Source organism: Charadrius vociferus, unplaced genomic scaffold (genome assembly GCF_000708025.1).
Source record: "Charadrius vociferus isolate BGI_N301 unplaced genomic scaffold, ASM70802v2 scaffold110, whole genome shotgun sequence".
Classification (NCBI taxonomy): Eukaryota; Metazoa; Chordata; class Aves; order Charadriiformes; family Charadriidae; genus Charadrius; species Charadrius vociferus.
Window position 1 is genome coordinate 945,103 of NW_009646761.1, and position 16,506 is coordinate 961,608.

At 38.3% G+C, this 16,506-nt stretch overlaps 1 protein-coding gene across 1 annotated transcript in view; it reads left to right on the forward strand.

The window, feature by feature from the left end:
- Nucleotides 1-16,506, forward strand: part of DNAJC3 (DnaJ (Hsp40) homolog, subfamily C, member 3) — a 36,540-nt gene that overhangs the window by 2,139 nt on the left and 17,895 nt on the right. Inside the window, exons 2-4 of the mRNA XM_009891928.1 lie at nucleotides 5,870-5,980; nucleotides 9,008-9,132; nucleotides 10,213-10,287. Of these exons, the coding sequence (XP_009890230.1) occupies nucleotides 5,870-5,980; nucleotides 9,008-9,132; nucleotides 10,213-10,287 (311 nt within the window). The remainder of the gene's footprint in view (nucleotides 1-5,869; nucleotides 5,981-9,007; nucleotides 9,133-10,212; nucleotides 10,288-16,506) is intronic.

Consider the following 16,506-nt stretch of genomic DNA (forward strand, 5'->3'; position numbering starts at 1 on the left):
GGGGGGGATATTTCTGGAAGGGGTGTGAGGCAGAAGGAGCTACAGAACTGCCACCTCATCAAGGCTGTGGCGAAGGGTGTGTAACGAGGGCACCGCCACTGCTTTGCAACTTGTTCGGTTTTATCTGAATTGCTGGCGGTGGTGTTTAAGGTAGTGTGAGGTGTGTGCTTCGTTTTCCATGGCCTGCTGGTGGGGCGCCAGCTACTGCGAGGGCTGGAAAACGTCGTGGTGCCCTCGGGTGCGACTGTGGGACAGCATTGGCCAGTTCCGTACTGGCCTTGAATTTCTCACTTCTGTAATGAATTTTGCATAGTTTCCAAGTTCAAAGGCTTTTTCAGTGGTCCTTCTCAGCCACAGCCATTATTAGTGCTAGACCTACAAATTCACAGAGGCTTTTGACAGTTGTGTTGCATTTGTTTATGTTTTTGTTTTATTGTTGTGGTGCTTTGTTGTTATTTTTTTTTCCCCTCTCACCATTAGTTTTTGAAGTTCAGCAGAAAAGTTTATCTACGCTTTGTGTGGCCTGTTTACTTTCAGAGTACACTGTCAGCAACACCTGTATGGTCAAACATATATTCACAGGCTCCTGTTAAATGTATAACTTGGTTATACAATTGCACACACAGGCAGAGTTTCACCTGAGGAACATTCTTTAACTGATAGTGGTAGATTGAAGTGGGATTGAAGCTGTCAATAGTCAGAATCAGTCAGACTTAAGACCGGCCTGGGCTTGACATTAGAAATTCAGTTAATATACTAAACTAATGAATATTTCAGCTGGCCAGATGGCAGCAGGAACATAATGTGGCAAGGATGCTCTGTAGTATAAGACTACATACTGTGGTGTTGAATTGGGGTTTTTTTTGTATGTATATTCTGGTAGTGCTAGAGCAAAAATAATAGTTGGGGTCAAAGTATACTTCCCTTCCCTTCCCCCCCGACCCCCAAAGATTGTGGCAGTGATACTCCTGCTGAGGATTCTTTATTTGGGCTTGCCAAGCTATTTCAGATATATGGTTTAATGTCTATGTGGACTTGGCAAAGCCCCACTTCCTAATTTGGGATATATTTTCTTAACTTCAGTTAATAAAGATGTGCAGCACAGTAATAGAATGAAAAGTGACAGTTCTGTATCTTATTTACCGAACTTAATAACCTCTTAGTTCATAAGTTCATTTTCCAGAGTATGTATTTAGGGCGTTTACATTATTTATTTGGATTTTTTTCTCTCCAATATTACTAGTCTTTGAAGTCAAAGGTGTTCATATTCACATTGAAATTTGCCTCTTGCTGTCTTGATAACAGAAGCCTGCCTTGTGCCATCTGTCTGTTGCACTGATTTGTGAATCAGTCAGCTTATACTAACTTTGCATCTTACAGTCGATATCTATGAATACTAATTTATATCTGGCTGGTAACTGAGTTCATTGGTGATGTGGCAGGTTGCAGTTCAGCCCTTACTGTTGTGTTTCCTGAATTCCTTCTCTTCAAATACCCTACCTTGTGCTGAATAAACTCCCATTTGACACAAATCGCTTACCTCTTGGGAAGATTCATCCTTTGTGGCTGTTTGTCTGCAGTAATGGCAACATGAAGAGGCGACTGAGGAGGACAGAGGAGTATTGTTCCTCTTCCCCCTCTCCTTCCTAGTAGTAAAAGAAAGGAAGTGTAATAAGGGGAAGAAGAAAAGGGATTTGGATATACAGAACTGTTTATTATTGTCAGACCACAAGCCTTAAGTGTTTCTCTCCCGCCGCGCCCCCCCCCCAGTTTCTACGCTGAGTTTGGGAGGCTTTTTTTTCCTCACCCGAAGTAGCGAAGGATACTTGGGGATGTCCGTGGCTATTTGTTTTGCCAGTCTTAGCTATGTTTACCATCTTTCTTTGCAAACAGAGGAAGTAAAAACTTGTTGGGAGCAAGTTACACATGGCTCAACTGGATGCTTTGAGGCTCCTTGTGAACCTTTTTGTATTGCTCCTGAAACTGTAGTTGTATTTCCACTTTGTACTTTGTTCAGTCTTGTTCTTGAAAAACACACTTGCAAGTGCACGTAAAAGCAGAGCCCAAAACTGTTTAAAAATAAAAGCAAACTTAAGACTTATGCGAAACATAGGGTCATTCTGATCAAAAAATGCCCCAAAAGCAGCATCTCCCACTCACATGAAAAGACAATCTTCAAGCTCTTTTATGTAAAAAAAAAAAAAAAAAAAGTTTAGATCATTGTAATTAAGATTAGTGACATGCATACATGCATGTTTCTTCTTTGTCTTTGAAACAACTCTGTTTCTGGCACACAGTTTGAACTACTTATTTTTATTTTCATAGTCCTGTTACCAAGCTTGGGGGCAAAAAAAAAAAAGTAGGTGGAAATTCTGCAGTGGAAAAAGAGGGGTGTGTAGACAAATGTAAAATCTTGAGACTGTTTCCAAGTTGGAGGGCTTTCCTGAACTTTTTACACTGTGGATGCAACTGATTATATGAGAATGTAGTTGAGGTTTGTATACTTAGGTAGCCACGCATTAGCACCAGTTATTCTAATAAGACAAAAATCCTACCAGGAAGTTATAATTTATTTGAAGTGAGTGTATTTAACTGGAAGAACAGGTTACCTGCACCTGCTTATCATTCCTGTGTGTTGAGACTGACGTCCTTTGAGTTGTCAGGGCTGGTACCAGTTTTTATTTAGTAGTAGGAGTAGTTTTGGGTTTGGGGTTGTTGTTTTGGTTTTTTTTTTTCCTTTTTTGACTCTTCCACTCTAGCATAAGTGCCAGGGCTACAGACTCTGAATTTATCCAGAAAAATCTGACTTGGTTTGACAGCTGAGGTTCTTGTGTGTGGTCATCCGAGGTCCTTTGTGAATAGATAACAATTAGGCAAGCTTTAGAAATAATACTTAAATTAAAATATTTAGAAGTTCTAAAATTAAACCATATGCTTGCATATCTCTTCCATAAATTTAGTTTCTTGCTGGTGCATACACAGCTTCTTCATCCGTAGTGCTGGGCACTTGGTATCCTGCTCACTAATGTCTGTCTGTCTGTTGGAGAGAGCTTTGTGGGGTTGGTTTGTTTTTTCCTCCCGTTGAACTGGAGTGAATAGGATCCCAAATAGGTTACACAGAATGTGAGTCCTTAGACTCTTGTGCCTACTTTAATGGTTTTCAGATGCCTACTGTGGGCTGGTTTATTGAGAGCAATTGTTTGCCTACAGCCAGAAAATGAACAAGCAGTATATTTGTACGAATGAACAGCTCAACTATCAGGTCAGTGTACAGTGTTCCTGAGTAGTTACGGTAAATGCCACTTTTCATCATGGTTACACTGACTATATAGGCTTCTGCTGGAGATTCCCATGTCAATTTATGATGTTCAGAAACTTGTAGAGCCAAGTTTTAATGTATGTCTAGTGTAATTAGTCTTGTTCTGCAGGGAGCCTACAGTCCTTTAGTTTGCCTTTTTTCTCTGTCTGTGTTGCTCCTGCTTTTCTTTCTTACCTGTTTACTATGAATGGTCACCTTTCTCATTTGCTTTATTTATTATCTCCAGTATTTTCAAAGAAAAAGATGGCTCTCCTGCCTAAAGTATTATGTAACTATAAAAGTGTACTGAACACAATGTATATGAAAGACTCTGAACAGTATAGGTACATCTTAATTGCGGCAGATCTATTCTTGGAGCTATCCTGATTTGACTAAATGTGAAACAAGGACACTCCTTCAGATGCTTGACACTGAAAATTGAATGCTGGAATGCCATGTTTAGGTGGATGGACAATTCATCAAAGTAATTTGTACCCCACTTCTAGGATACCGCTCCAAACTGATGAGTTTGAAAGATTCAAGATTTTCGTATGTGGGGAGAGATGGGAGGGGTGAAGCTTAAGAATATTTTGCTTGTTTGTTTTCGCTCATGTTAAATACTTTCATGTGTTTATGGTTTGATACCTGATTTGTTGCTAGTATACTTCCAAAGCCAGGGAAATTTGTGGTGGCATGTTTTTCTGGTTTTGGGGTGGAGTGATTGTGGGGTTTTCTGGATTATTTTTCTCTCCAATGCTTGATTTATCATTTTAGAGAACATTGAACTGCTTGGTGATCAAAGGTTTAAGCTAGAGAAGCAGGAAAATGGCAAAGAAGAATGTCCATTTTTCTGAAAATTGGACCTTCACATAAAAGCTACCTTGAAGTAGAATACTGTGTGTGGAAAAAAATTGCTCTCAAGAAATATTTCTCCACTATCAGTGGAGCTATTTCTATTTTATTCAGAGCTATACATACCTGGAATGGATTTTAAAATGCATCTTTTAATGAGATCCCCAAATTGATTATATGATAAGTAATTACTACTTTAACTTTGTCTATTTAAGCAAAAAAATTACTGACTGGAAATTTGGGGCTTATTTTATAAAGTAATTTCCATGAATTAACAAAAGAATTTGTTTGCTGTCATTGATCTAAAGCAAATAATTGAATTGAAGCCCTTGAATCCAGTTTTTGGAATTATTATCAATATTTTCATATAGAGCTTTTTCCGGTGGATACAGGGGACATTTTCTTCTTTTTAGTACAGGCAGCGCAATGATTTTTCTTTTAATATGGAATTAAAAGAATTATGAACTATATTAATGAGTAGGAAAGGTAAATTAAATTAAGATCCCATGTGCTGAGAGTTCCAAGGTCTAAAGTCTTGATGACTTAGTGATCAGAAACTTTTGTTCTCTCATTACAAATACTTTGTTGTTTAATCACCTTTCGGTGTGAGAAGTTTTGATATACTTTCATTCAGTCTGTGTAGTGTAACATTTTTGTTCAGACTCTTAAGAAACTACTTCAAAGTGCTGCTGCATTTTCATATTTAAGATTAATTCAAGTGGTTGTCTGAATTAGCTTGGTACAGAACCTGAGTGAAAGAAATTGATTCCTAGTAATTGTAGTTCATTCTTTTCTAATGGGATGTATTTATTCAGGATTTTAATATTTTACCTTGCTTAAATTTATGCATAGGGTATGCTTTTAGTAAAAGAGCACTGTCTATAGTGTGAAATAGTCCTAACCCATGAAGTTGTAGTGAAATTCTCTCCTGATTTGAAGAATGCTGGAAGCAGTACAAATGAAAAACCTTTGTGGCTGAATTGATGTATGTACAGCTTGTACTTGCACTTAGCTGCTCATTTCTTTTCAATGGTATTCTTTCCTTGTTGGTTGAGTAGCAGCAATTTATTAGCTTTAAACAAAACTGGCGCTTTGAAAGCATACCACTTTAATATGATTTTCATACTATGGTTAAATGAAAAGCGAGTGGGAATTTTAATTGTTTATAACAAAGCTTGTGCTCTGGAAGCAGTTTGCCTTGGAAATGATAAAGATGAAACAAAAGTGCAGTAGATAAGAAACCAGTCTGCAGTAGTTAACGGTTCTCAGTTGAATGCTAAGTGATCAGTAGGGCCATGAAATTTAACGCAAAGCCTTTTTATATTTGCTATGTGTGCATTATGAGTGTTTTTCCAGATTCTTTTGAAATTTAAAGCCCACATAGAAATGTCTTCTGTCAGATTGTTTTTATAGTTGATATGTAAAGCTTGATGTGCAAAACTGTGTTACTGTATGCATAGACAGGAATAGCAACGCATGAAATGCATACTTGGTGCCTTCTCACAATGCAGCACTTTACAGTGTTTTATCTATCTATTTTGACATTTTTGGGGGCAGGGAAGGAATGCTATGTGTTTATTAGGCAGCAGGTTGTTTTAATACTGGAAGATGTGACTTCTGCCTCTATATCAATAACTTTGTTATATGTATTGATTATTACTGTACGTGTTTGGTATAATCAAACTGGTCATTCAAAAGATGTGTTTTTTTTTCTTTAAGGAGCTGAATGTGGAATAAATGCAGAAGTAGAAAAACAGCTTGAAATGGGAAAGAAGTTATTGGCTGCTGGACAGCTAGCCGATGCTTTGTCTCACTTTCATGCAGCTATAGGTACGTATCTCAGGAAAGTGACTCTTGCACCAAAACACCTTTGGGTGAGGTTTATTTTCCCTACGGTTTGCTTCTTTAAGTATTGTGCTTTCTTGCAAATTGCATTCCATGAGTCACAGAAGTTGGGGCACCTTTATGTAGCAGTTTGGACAGGACCCAACAGAAATGCAGTAGAATATTTATGCTTTGATTTTGATAAAAGGAACCGTTCAATTAACTACATGGTATGTGAACACTAAGTCACTGCTGTTCTGCAAGCTAGCTGTATGGAAGGAGTTATAATTGACTGTGGTATTGTTTGATGAAGTATTCCCTGTATCTAATCCCATCAAGATTAGGTTTTATCTTTCTGAAGTTTTTTGAAGTATGTCTTTGAAAGGTTGAGTTTATCCATGCTTGCTTCTCTCCAGCCCTGTAAAAAGATTCAACATTTAAAATGGTTTGGGTTTTTTTTATTAAAAACTTGAAGTGGGTGATACCTCAGTAAAACTAATGCTACAAGTCTGAGATAATGGACTGGTAGTGAAGAGTATATTAACTGTCCCTCTCTTACACTCAACGAGTGAGTGAGTTCTTGTTTTGGTATTCTGCGTTTTCAATAAACTGAGGAGTTAAATGTTTGTTTCTATAAATTTTAAAGCAACTTTGCTGGTTAAAAATCCTTGAATTGAAGAGTAGCGACAGATAGCTCCAGTAAAGAGCAGTGTTCATTAACACTACAATTTCTCAACTGCATGGGTTTTTTAAAATTTTTTAAGTTGTTGGACTTTGTACAAGTGCATAATTTTCTCTGTGAGAAGAATAATATCAAGATGTTACACAGTGCTGAGTCATACTATTGAAACTTTTCTATTTATGCCTTGGTCTAATAGTGATATGTAAATGAAATATCTGCTGATTCCGAGCTATTAATATTTTCTGTGAGTTCTCTGAGACCAACTTCCCTTATATAATGGGAGTAGAGCAGGGAATGTCCTCTTTTTCTGTGCTATGGAAGCTCCTCATTCCACTGAGAGGTGGTCTGTTACTCCTTTTACCTTGTTTGTTGCTGCCCAAGCATTACGGTGGTATCTGAGCAGCGTTAGTGTTACAACGTGGCTTACTCCTTTATTATTGGTTGGCAAGCTTTAACTTGGATTTGAAAAGTCCAGTTCAGTCTGTGGCCATGCAAATGCTGGTGGTGGTGCAAAGGCAGCAGAGGTGTGAGGTGCCTGCGTGGGGTGAAACCTTCTGCTTTGCCAGCAGTGCTCGAGCAACTGGTAGAACTATGATGTGACCACCTCCGTTGTGACCTTTTCAATGCCTCCACTGATGTTGAGATTCTTAGTTGGGTATTGATTTGAGCCTGATTGCCTAAACTTTCATCAGACTTCTCCTTCTTCATTGTATTTTGCCTTTTTGAAAAGTCTGTAAGTGTGATTTGCCTACTGTGTTTGTAGAGGAGGGGAGAAGAAATTTCTCTAATCCTTTTTTGCCTGTACTGCATCATTGTAGACTGTGAGGTAAATAGATCTTTTTGTCTTGCCTCAGCCAGCCTATTTTTCTTTTTTGCAAACATCTAAAATGAAAAAAACGCTACTGTCCATTTTCTGTCTCTTCAGTTATTCTTTCTTCAACCTCATCAAGTTGATGGCTTATGCCTTTTGTGTGGGGAGATGTTAACTGCTGTTCATTACTGTTACTGGGGAACTGAGGCAAAACCATATTCTTACTGTCAGAGATCATCATCTGGTGTTAGCTCTTTCTGGGTTAGCTCTTTCCTATCTTCCATCCTTTGTCTATTAATAAGGTTCCTTAGTTTCAGCTTTTGATTTGTGCCTACTCTGCACATGTAGATGTATGCAGCTGGACTTAATCCTACCTTTTTTTAAAGGTAGTTGTCATTGAATTTACTTGATGCCCATAATGCTGGCTTATAAGCATGGGGGTTATTAAATTTCAGTACTGGATGTTAGCATTTCTACAGCTGAGACATTATAGAGGAAGAGTGCAGATACCTTTTCCACTGAGATCTGAACTATTGTTCTGGTAATGGAGGTGGCCAGCTATGAAGCTCAGTTACTGACCATGAGATTTTTGGCAATGCTATGTGTTCCATTTATTTTAAAGTTCAGCTCAACCTCAGATGAGGTGAGGAGGAGCAATACTTGTTTGGTTCCTCAGAGATGGATGTCTTTGTCTACAAATTCTGGATTGTTTTTTTTTTTTTTCTAATAGTACAGTAAGACATTTACTGTCTTCTACTGTATATGGTTGTTTGGGTGGTTTAAGTTACCTTTCCTTGAGAGCCAACGGTAACTGTCATCTGTTACTTTGAAATACTGCACAAAGAAGAATATTAAGAGTATTCTTCTTGCTTTCAGAGACTGATGTTTATCTCCTGTAAGGGTGTACATGTGTGTGCTACCCTGGAGTGTTGAAATTGATGGATTTTGGAAGTTTGACCAGGAAATGACATGGGATGTATGGGCCTTGAAGTTAGCCTTCAGGTTTTGATAATGTATGTGTTTGTCTTCTGTTGAGAGGGAGTGTTGGTGCCTGCTTGAATATTAAAGAAGTTGCTGCTCTTTCAATGGTTGATGTAAGGGGTTTATGCTTTTGATGACATTGGAGTAGCAGATTGGTCATTTTGGGATTATATGCTTGTGTCCTATATGATGGACAGGAACTGGGATAGAGAATCATGAATTAACATGCTTTCAAATGTAGGCCTGCAGTTGGAGATAAAGGGTTAGTATATAGTGGCTGTTTCCCTGTACAAGGCTGAAAAACATGTACATGTTTCAACTTCAGTACTCTTAATTATTTAACATTTACTGTGTTTCTGTAATCTTTATTGTTAAATAATCAAACTGCATAGAAAATATTGCTTTGATAATGTTACAAATGTTATATTTTATTGATAAATACCATTTTTTCCAGTGGCTTAAAACTCAGGTAATGTATTTTTAGTTATTGTGGTTTCACTGTACGCAAAGTTTCAGTTGCTTTGAGATAGTATTCTGATTACTGTTCATTCCCTTGCAGAGGGAGACTCTGATAACTACATTGCTTATTACAGAAGAGCCACAGTGTATTTAGCCATGGGCAAATCGAAAGCAGCAATTCGTGATTTAAGTAAAGTGGTTGAATTAAAGCAGGACTTCACATCAGTAAGTATTGCTGGAATTGAAAATTGTTCAAGCGTAAAAAAAAAACCTGCTTCGAAGAAAGTTGTTTTTTTCAGATTTTGCTAAATGGAAATAGGAAATATATTATTACTCAGAAGGCTTCAAATAGGATAAAATAATAGCAATGGGGTATGTGCTTGAATCTGCGACTATGCTGAGTACAGTCTAGCCAGTTATTCTAACGCTAACAGTAGTTTTATTAAGTTCGTGTTCCTCATGGGTTTGTGCTAAACGCTTTTCTTCTCTTGCTTGTGGTTATTTTCTTCTCAGTCACCAAGGCTATGCCCTCTGAGAGCGAGCAGGGGGCCAAAGAGAGCGCACAAATTCCTCTGGTTTTCTTCTGTCTTAATCAGCATTTGATTTGCCTAGTCTTACTGCTTTCCTATGGGATTGTTACAAGTTCTGATTTACTTACACCTTGCTCGCTTCTGCTTACTGTACGTGGAGACTGCCTCGCTAGTTGGAGACTGATGCTGGAGTTCTCTGTATTTAATTCTCTGGTCTCCCTTTTCCATGAGCAGTGTCATGTCCTGTAGTTTACAATGAAGGAGCAGATATTAAATTCATTGTTGTATGAAAATATTCCTATCATAAATCAAAATCTTCTAAATCATTAAATTTTCTTTTTACATAGCTTCTATTATTCTGAAAGTGTAGTGAAAGAATTAAGTGTGGGGATTGTTTGTTTTTTATTATTTCTGCCAATTTCTTAAAATCTATAAGAAGTTATAATCGGGAAAGTGGTGTAAGGTAAACATTCACTTTGTTTTATGCAGCGCTTCAAATGAGTTCTTTCCATGAGCTGCAGCCATTCATAAAAACTGTGGCTGCTTTTTTGCCCTCTGTTCTGGTGCCGAGTGATCCTTTACGATCAAAGAGTCCTCAATAAGAACATTGTCAAATTGGGAAGACAAAGAATGGGTGTTGTGATCTCTGTTTCAGCTTGTTAGCTGTAGTAAAATGAAACTTTTTTTTGTCGCTAGAGGAAAGTAAAGCTTGTTTTCATACTTTGCTGAATTCCAATTTGTAAGGCAAAATAAATTATCTTACGTTTCCTTTCAGGCAAGATTACAGAGAGGACACTTACTGCTTAAGCAAGGAAAATTTGATGAGGCAGAGGATGACTTCAAAAATGTGGTAAGTTGGAGGCCTAAGTTGAATTGGATCAGTGCTTTTAAGGTTGGGTTCTCAGCCAAGGTCTCATCTCAGCTCTGATGCTCTAGAGCTTATGTGTATGTATACCTGAGTGTCTTTCTCATTCTTTGAAGGCGTTGTAGCTAAGCTACCTTGTATGAATAAATAGCTGATAAAGTTGCAGTGTGGTGATGAAGATGACATCAAGTGTTGCATGAAGTAGAACAGCACTTCAAAAAGTCTCTCTTTTTTTGTGCGCCTGGCGCTTCATGATCTCTGCTTGATGATGCCTATATTAGGGAGCAATCTTCATTCAAAAAGAAAGATAAGTGACATGGGACTCAATGTATGTAGTTGAGCCCTGCTTTACATCACTACATTCAGGTCACCTTGGGAAATCACTAGGGGCCTCATGGGTCAACCTTTGAAGGTTCCTATCTCTTTTTACTGATTACAGAAGGATCCTGGGCTCTTAATTTAGTCACTGGGCTGTTAAAATCAATAAATTTCGGTGGCATGCATCTGCATGCCTCCTCATCTGCAGAGGAGTTTTCATGAATGTGTGGCAGTACTTTCTCTCCATAATCAGGAAGTGCCCAGAGTTTCCACACAAACACAGTTGGATATTACCCTCCTAAAACTCACTTGGTTTGTTTCTTACTTCGATAAGTATTTTGTGCCTTTTGGCCTTATGTTGCAAAAATAAACTGATCTGACCCCAGAACAAAATTCCTCAGCGAATACGTGAAACTCATTTCCCTCTCTGTTGCACAAAATTTCTGTAAGCATGAGAATAAATAAGATAGATTCTTATTCTTGCTTACTCTTCAAGAGTTGCTAGTTTGAACAGCTTGCATGTCTCTCTTGCAAATTATATTTATTTTGGCATGTGCAACTGCTGCTGTCTTGCTGGCTCTCTAAGTGTGATGGAGGAAGCAGTTCTGTGTTGCAGATTACAGATGCTTAATGGAAACCTTACTAGTGAGTATGTTTAAAAAAAAAAAAAACCCACACCAAAAAACCAGTTACACTGTGCGCTCTGCAGGGCAGTTGGGAGGAATGGCTCTTGCAGGTATAAATGTACCAAACCAGTCTTTGTGTTTGTAGCAAAGCTGCGCTAGCTTATTCTGAAATTCATGTAGCAATGCCTCCTCTGGCTGCTGCTTTTTCCTCACGAAGTTTTAGGAGTGTGTGGTCTGCAGTTGAACGTCTGATTGCAGTGCAGCCCTGCTGTTTGCAAATGTTGGAGAATGTCGTTCAGCTCTGATTAACTGAGGACATAGTTGCTGCAATAGCAATTACGTGATGTTGGTGTTGATTCTGAGTTTGTGTATGCATCTGTTTGCAGTTACTGTTTCTTGGAGTATTGTTTGATACTGTGTATGGAAATGCTTTTCCAGTCAACTGTCAAGTAGCTTGCCTTTTTTCCAAACCAGCTGCAAAACTTTAGATTGCTGCCTTTGGTCAGTCAAACAGTTTGTCTTCAGTCAAGCTTTAAGTCTGAAGTAGAACAGAATTTCTTCTCAGAAGCTGACTTACGAAGATACCATGTTGATTCTAAATCTTTCTTCCAGTTTCGTTCGTTCTGTGAACAATATTGCCTATGTACTTAGAGAATATGGCAAGCAGTCTCTTTTGAAGAACACAATTTTCAGTTAAGTACAGTATATTCAAGCAAAGTAAGGTAATATTAGAGTAATCCTTTGTAATAGGTTAATTCATTCATATGGGGGAGGGCATTAAGTTATCCTACATTCTGTGACTCTTAAGTCGAATACATATATATTTGAGAGATTTGTGTTCTTCAAAATCTTTTAGGTAGTGAATCTGATTGTTCTACCAGTTCTCCATGTGTCTAAAATATCTAGTTTATTCTGACAGTATGTTTGCATCTAAATATGAAATTGCATTTAATCTCAAGATGAGAGGAAGTCAGAGTCGTAATACTGTGCAATGTATTAACATTCTGTGTTTCTTTGGGGTGTTTTTGTATAAAAGAGGAGAGAAGGAGGAAGACTGTTAGGGACTGAATATCTTTCCAAATGATTTCAAGACTCTTACATCCAGACTTGTATCTTTGCTACCAAAAGCAACAGGGGAAAGGTAAATAGTAGCCTCCAGGAAGGTTTGACTCGTATTGGAAGTCAGTTGTCAAGAAACCAGAAGCAATAAGTTGTACCTTGAAATGAAAGTTCCTTCTACTGCTAGGGCAGATACGGCCCAGAGAAATGCCAGTGGGATCTCAATAACTTTTAGGCTAGAATTTAGTTGTGGACTTAGATACCTAAAGCTGCATGTGTTACATGTGAACAGAGTAGGTAATATATGATTCTGCTTTTTAGCTGAGTAAATGTAAGTCAGTATATGAACACTTTGGCTGCATATCAGTTGATTAGAAGGCTCTTACTATGGGTAAGTGTGTAGCGTATCAGCAAACTTTGGTGTCCAAATCTGGACCTAAATTGGAGAAAAACTTTGCCCATCCTGCATTAGTAGTGTGTAGGCTCTAGATCTGCAGTTGCTTTAAGTCAGTAGGCATGCAGCAGCCTGGTCATATGTTTGAGTCTGCAGAAGTTGAGTGTCATGGAAAGATGGGGTGGAAATGCTGTATTTACAAACCAAACCAAACCACCCTACCCATCCCCCTTCACTGAAAGGGAATTCTTAATGTGCAGAAAAATAATTCACTTTCTTTATTGTGCACGGTTTCAGGATGTTACCTAGAATAGATGGTCCTGAGGATGTCATAAGCTTACAGAAATGAATTGTCAAGTATGGGAGTTTTTACCTTCTGCGTTAAGTTGTCTTCCCCACCCCCCCCAAGGAAATAGTTATGTAGATGAGATGGGCTTTCTTCTGGTAAATCCAGCCGCCTTTGAAGTAGATTGTATGCCCTTGAATGATGGTAGATATGTTCTCTCTTGTGTGATTTCACATGCAAGACTGATTATATGTTTGTTTGGGTCAGGTGTTGACTTCAACGGAGTAGATCAGATGTTAAAATATTCCTCGCTTTTGAGTTGGAGAAATAAGGTCAGGGTGTGGAAACTAAGGAAAGTAATTTTACTTGGACTACTCAAGGACAGACATGTAGAAGTAAGATGGTTTGTAATATGCTCTATGATGCTTGCATTAAGAGTCAGTGTCAACAGTGTTGCTTTCCATGCCAACCACAACTGCAGGGTGACTGATGTAATGAGCCATCTGAAAAATGGTGTCGTCTTCTAGCGTATTCCAGAAGTCTGTCAAATCCCAGTGGAAACTCAGAAAAGCGTCCTTTTTTTTTCCCTCCTCCACTCTCTCTTGGAGTCATGCTCCTTGAAAGGGATCTCGGCAGTTTAGGAGGTGCATTTGTTTTTGAGGGAGAGAAAGAAGAAGAAAAATTCAGTCCATCTAAATGGAGGGGAGAATTACAGGTAAATTTTCCCATCTTGTAAGAGCAGCGATTTTGCGTAGACCTTGAAAGAGTCATTGAGACTATTCTTTAAACATAATAGTAGAACTATCCTTTAGTGTATGCTTGTGGAAAGAAAAACTTCTCATACCTTAAACTTCTCGCTACGCAGTTTTATCGTATGTGGGAAAAGTTCCATGAGCACCCTAAACCTCTTCAAAATTATACAATTGCTAAGCAGGGCAGTTTCTCTGGGTGTTTCTACCTGCTGTGGCATAGTACTGGCTGTCTTGTGAGGCAGTGCCAGTGTGAAAGCAGGCAGTGGGAATGCCTGTCTGGAAAGGATTGGAGTGCTGCTTTAAGGAGCAGAGCCTCCTGAGACCCCAGCCTTCATACCTTATTTTTAGATTGCCTTTTTTTCCTCTCTTCCTCTGTACTTCCCTGTTAACTGAAGGGTGTGATTCTGATTTATGCCTTGACATATTAAGCAACAGTACCTTTTTAGAAACCTCTCCTTTTGGTCAACGGGTCCACCAAGCTGATGAACTTCCTTCCATGGGCCAGTATTTTTTCCGTCTAGTGATACAGAATCAGAACTCATTAATCTTTAGAAGCTCTTTAGCTTCTTCCTTTGCAACTCAGCTACCAGTTTGGAAATCTAGGACGTAGAGGGTAATAAAACTTTCAATAGGTCTCAGCAGAGGGGTCTAATTCTTGTGCTCGCAGTGCTCAGGATGGAACAGGGATTAAGCCAAAGTCCTTAGGTGACTTTAGAAAGTCATTGCTTACAGTATATGAATAGTATGTATTTTTCTGCTCCAACTTGGGTTGAGTGTTCGTATGCTTAATATCAAGTTCCTTCTCTTTTGGTTAGTAGTTTCTGAATAACAGAAGTCAACAGGACATATCTGTGGGCACATCAACATTCATGTCTAAGGCCTTGATCCATGAAAGCCCTCGAATATTTATTTTGTCTTTAAGTATGTGATTTTTAGTGAAAATAGAAGGAATATTGCTATACTTGGCTTGATGGAAGGCCCTCTGAAAAGGTGACAAAAGCGATGCAAGTCCTGGCAGCCCTCTGATGGGTCATGTAATATTGTCTGTGGCACTGCTTGTGTCCTAGAGAAAATGACAAGCATTTGAGTTGCTGAATTCTGTAGAGGGCACAAAAATAGAACAGAAGTTTTGCCTAGTCTATTGGAAAGTGTGGAAAGGACCAAGTTGTCATATTTATTTAAAACTCTTCATTTTTTTTTTAGACTGAATGTAATGTTCACAGTTGCAGTTTTCAATAAATACTGTAAATTGAGGTGTCATAAAGAGACTTCTGTCTCCCTTGGAAGCATAAACACTTAAAAGCTGGAAACTGAAGGTGCCACTTCCAGCTCCACTAGATGTCAGCCAAGACCAAGTGACTGAACGCTGTACATCTGCAAACCTGTTTTCTAATCTAGGGAAGCCCTTGGCTGTTGCAAACTACACTGGACGGTAATTTTCCGTGGTTGGTTGGTATGTGTAATACTATTTTGGATGTAGGTGGAGGGGACCATCTTACAGCACTGTAAGTTAACCTGATTTAAGTTATTAGGCAAGCTTGGGTTAGGTGTTAGAAGCTCTCTTAACCAGATCAAAGTAACATGAGTTGTTTCCAAATACATTCCTCTGGGGTACTGTGATAATCTGTAGTTTCCTGGGTAAAGAATAAGGAAATATTTAAATACCTTTTGCTTTTTTCCATCTCTCTAATATCATGGCTGTGTTACCTAATATATTGCTCTGCCAGTGCAGAGCTTTCCTTGTGTACTGTTCTTGAGTGTGTGGATGTCTTGATCTTATTAAATAGCACAAACCATGGAGGTTCCTTCAGTTCCCCTTAGAATGTTTTTCACAAGCCTAATCAATTTCTTCTCGTTGTCTGTGTATTTACCATTTTGAAAAGCAAGAAAATAAAACAGCTTTAGAATGTGTAGATGTGTGCCTATGTTAGGGGCACTGGACCACTGTAAGCAAGGTATAAAAACAGCATGTCTATAACATTTTGAGATTTTAACAATATTTTGTTTATAGTACATACTAAGATACTGAAATGCTAGAGGTGAATTGCCTTTACATCTTTAATCTATACTCTTTGAGTATGGATTTCAAGTTGTTGGTTGATTTGTTGGTGGGTTTTTTTCCTCCTGCAAGGTTGTTGTAACTGTTCTTCATTAGAATTCTTGTACTAAATGCCCATCTTCTTTCCTGTATTGTTTATGGGCCATTGCAAAGGAAGATGTAGGACTATGTAGCTGGAAAGCAGGACAGGTTGTAGTAAGCCACAGCTTACCTGCGTTTTGTAACTCTTCCCTATACTTCTGGGAAAAAAAAAAGTCCTGAAGGAAAAAGTTTTTAATAAACTTAATAGGCAGGAGGCATTTGTTCCATGTTTTTGATTTCCAATTCTGTCTCCTGTAAGTGTCCAGTGTTAGGGGATCCTGTATTTAGCGTGGTAACAGATGTATTTGTTAAATAAAAAGCATATTGCTGATCCAGATAGCATGTAAGATACATCATATTGAAATATGTTAATCAATTCAGATTGGTACATGGCATCATCAGGATAGCAGTAACCAACACAAAATGCAAATGGTTTAACATTGGTCTCACTTCAGTGTTTTGTCACTGCTGATATACCAGCATGGCTGTATCGATGGCCTGGTATTAACAATATTTTTCTGAACTAGTGCTGCATTATATTTTTGTGTGAGGCTGATAGAACTTCTGTGTATGGTTAGAAAAGTCATATTGATGGACTTGTACAATGAAATATGGCAGGGTGGGTGGGT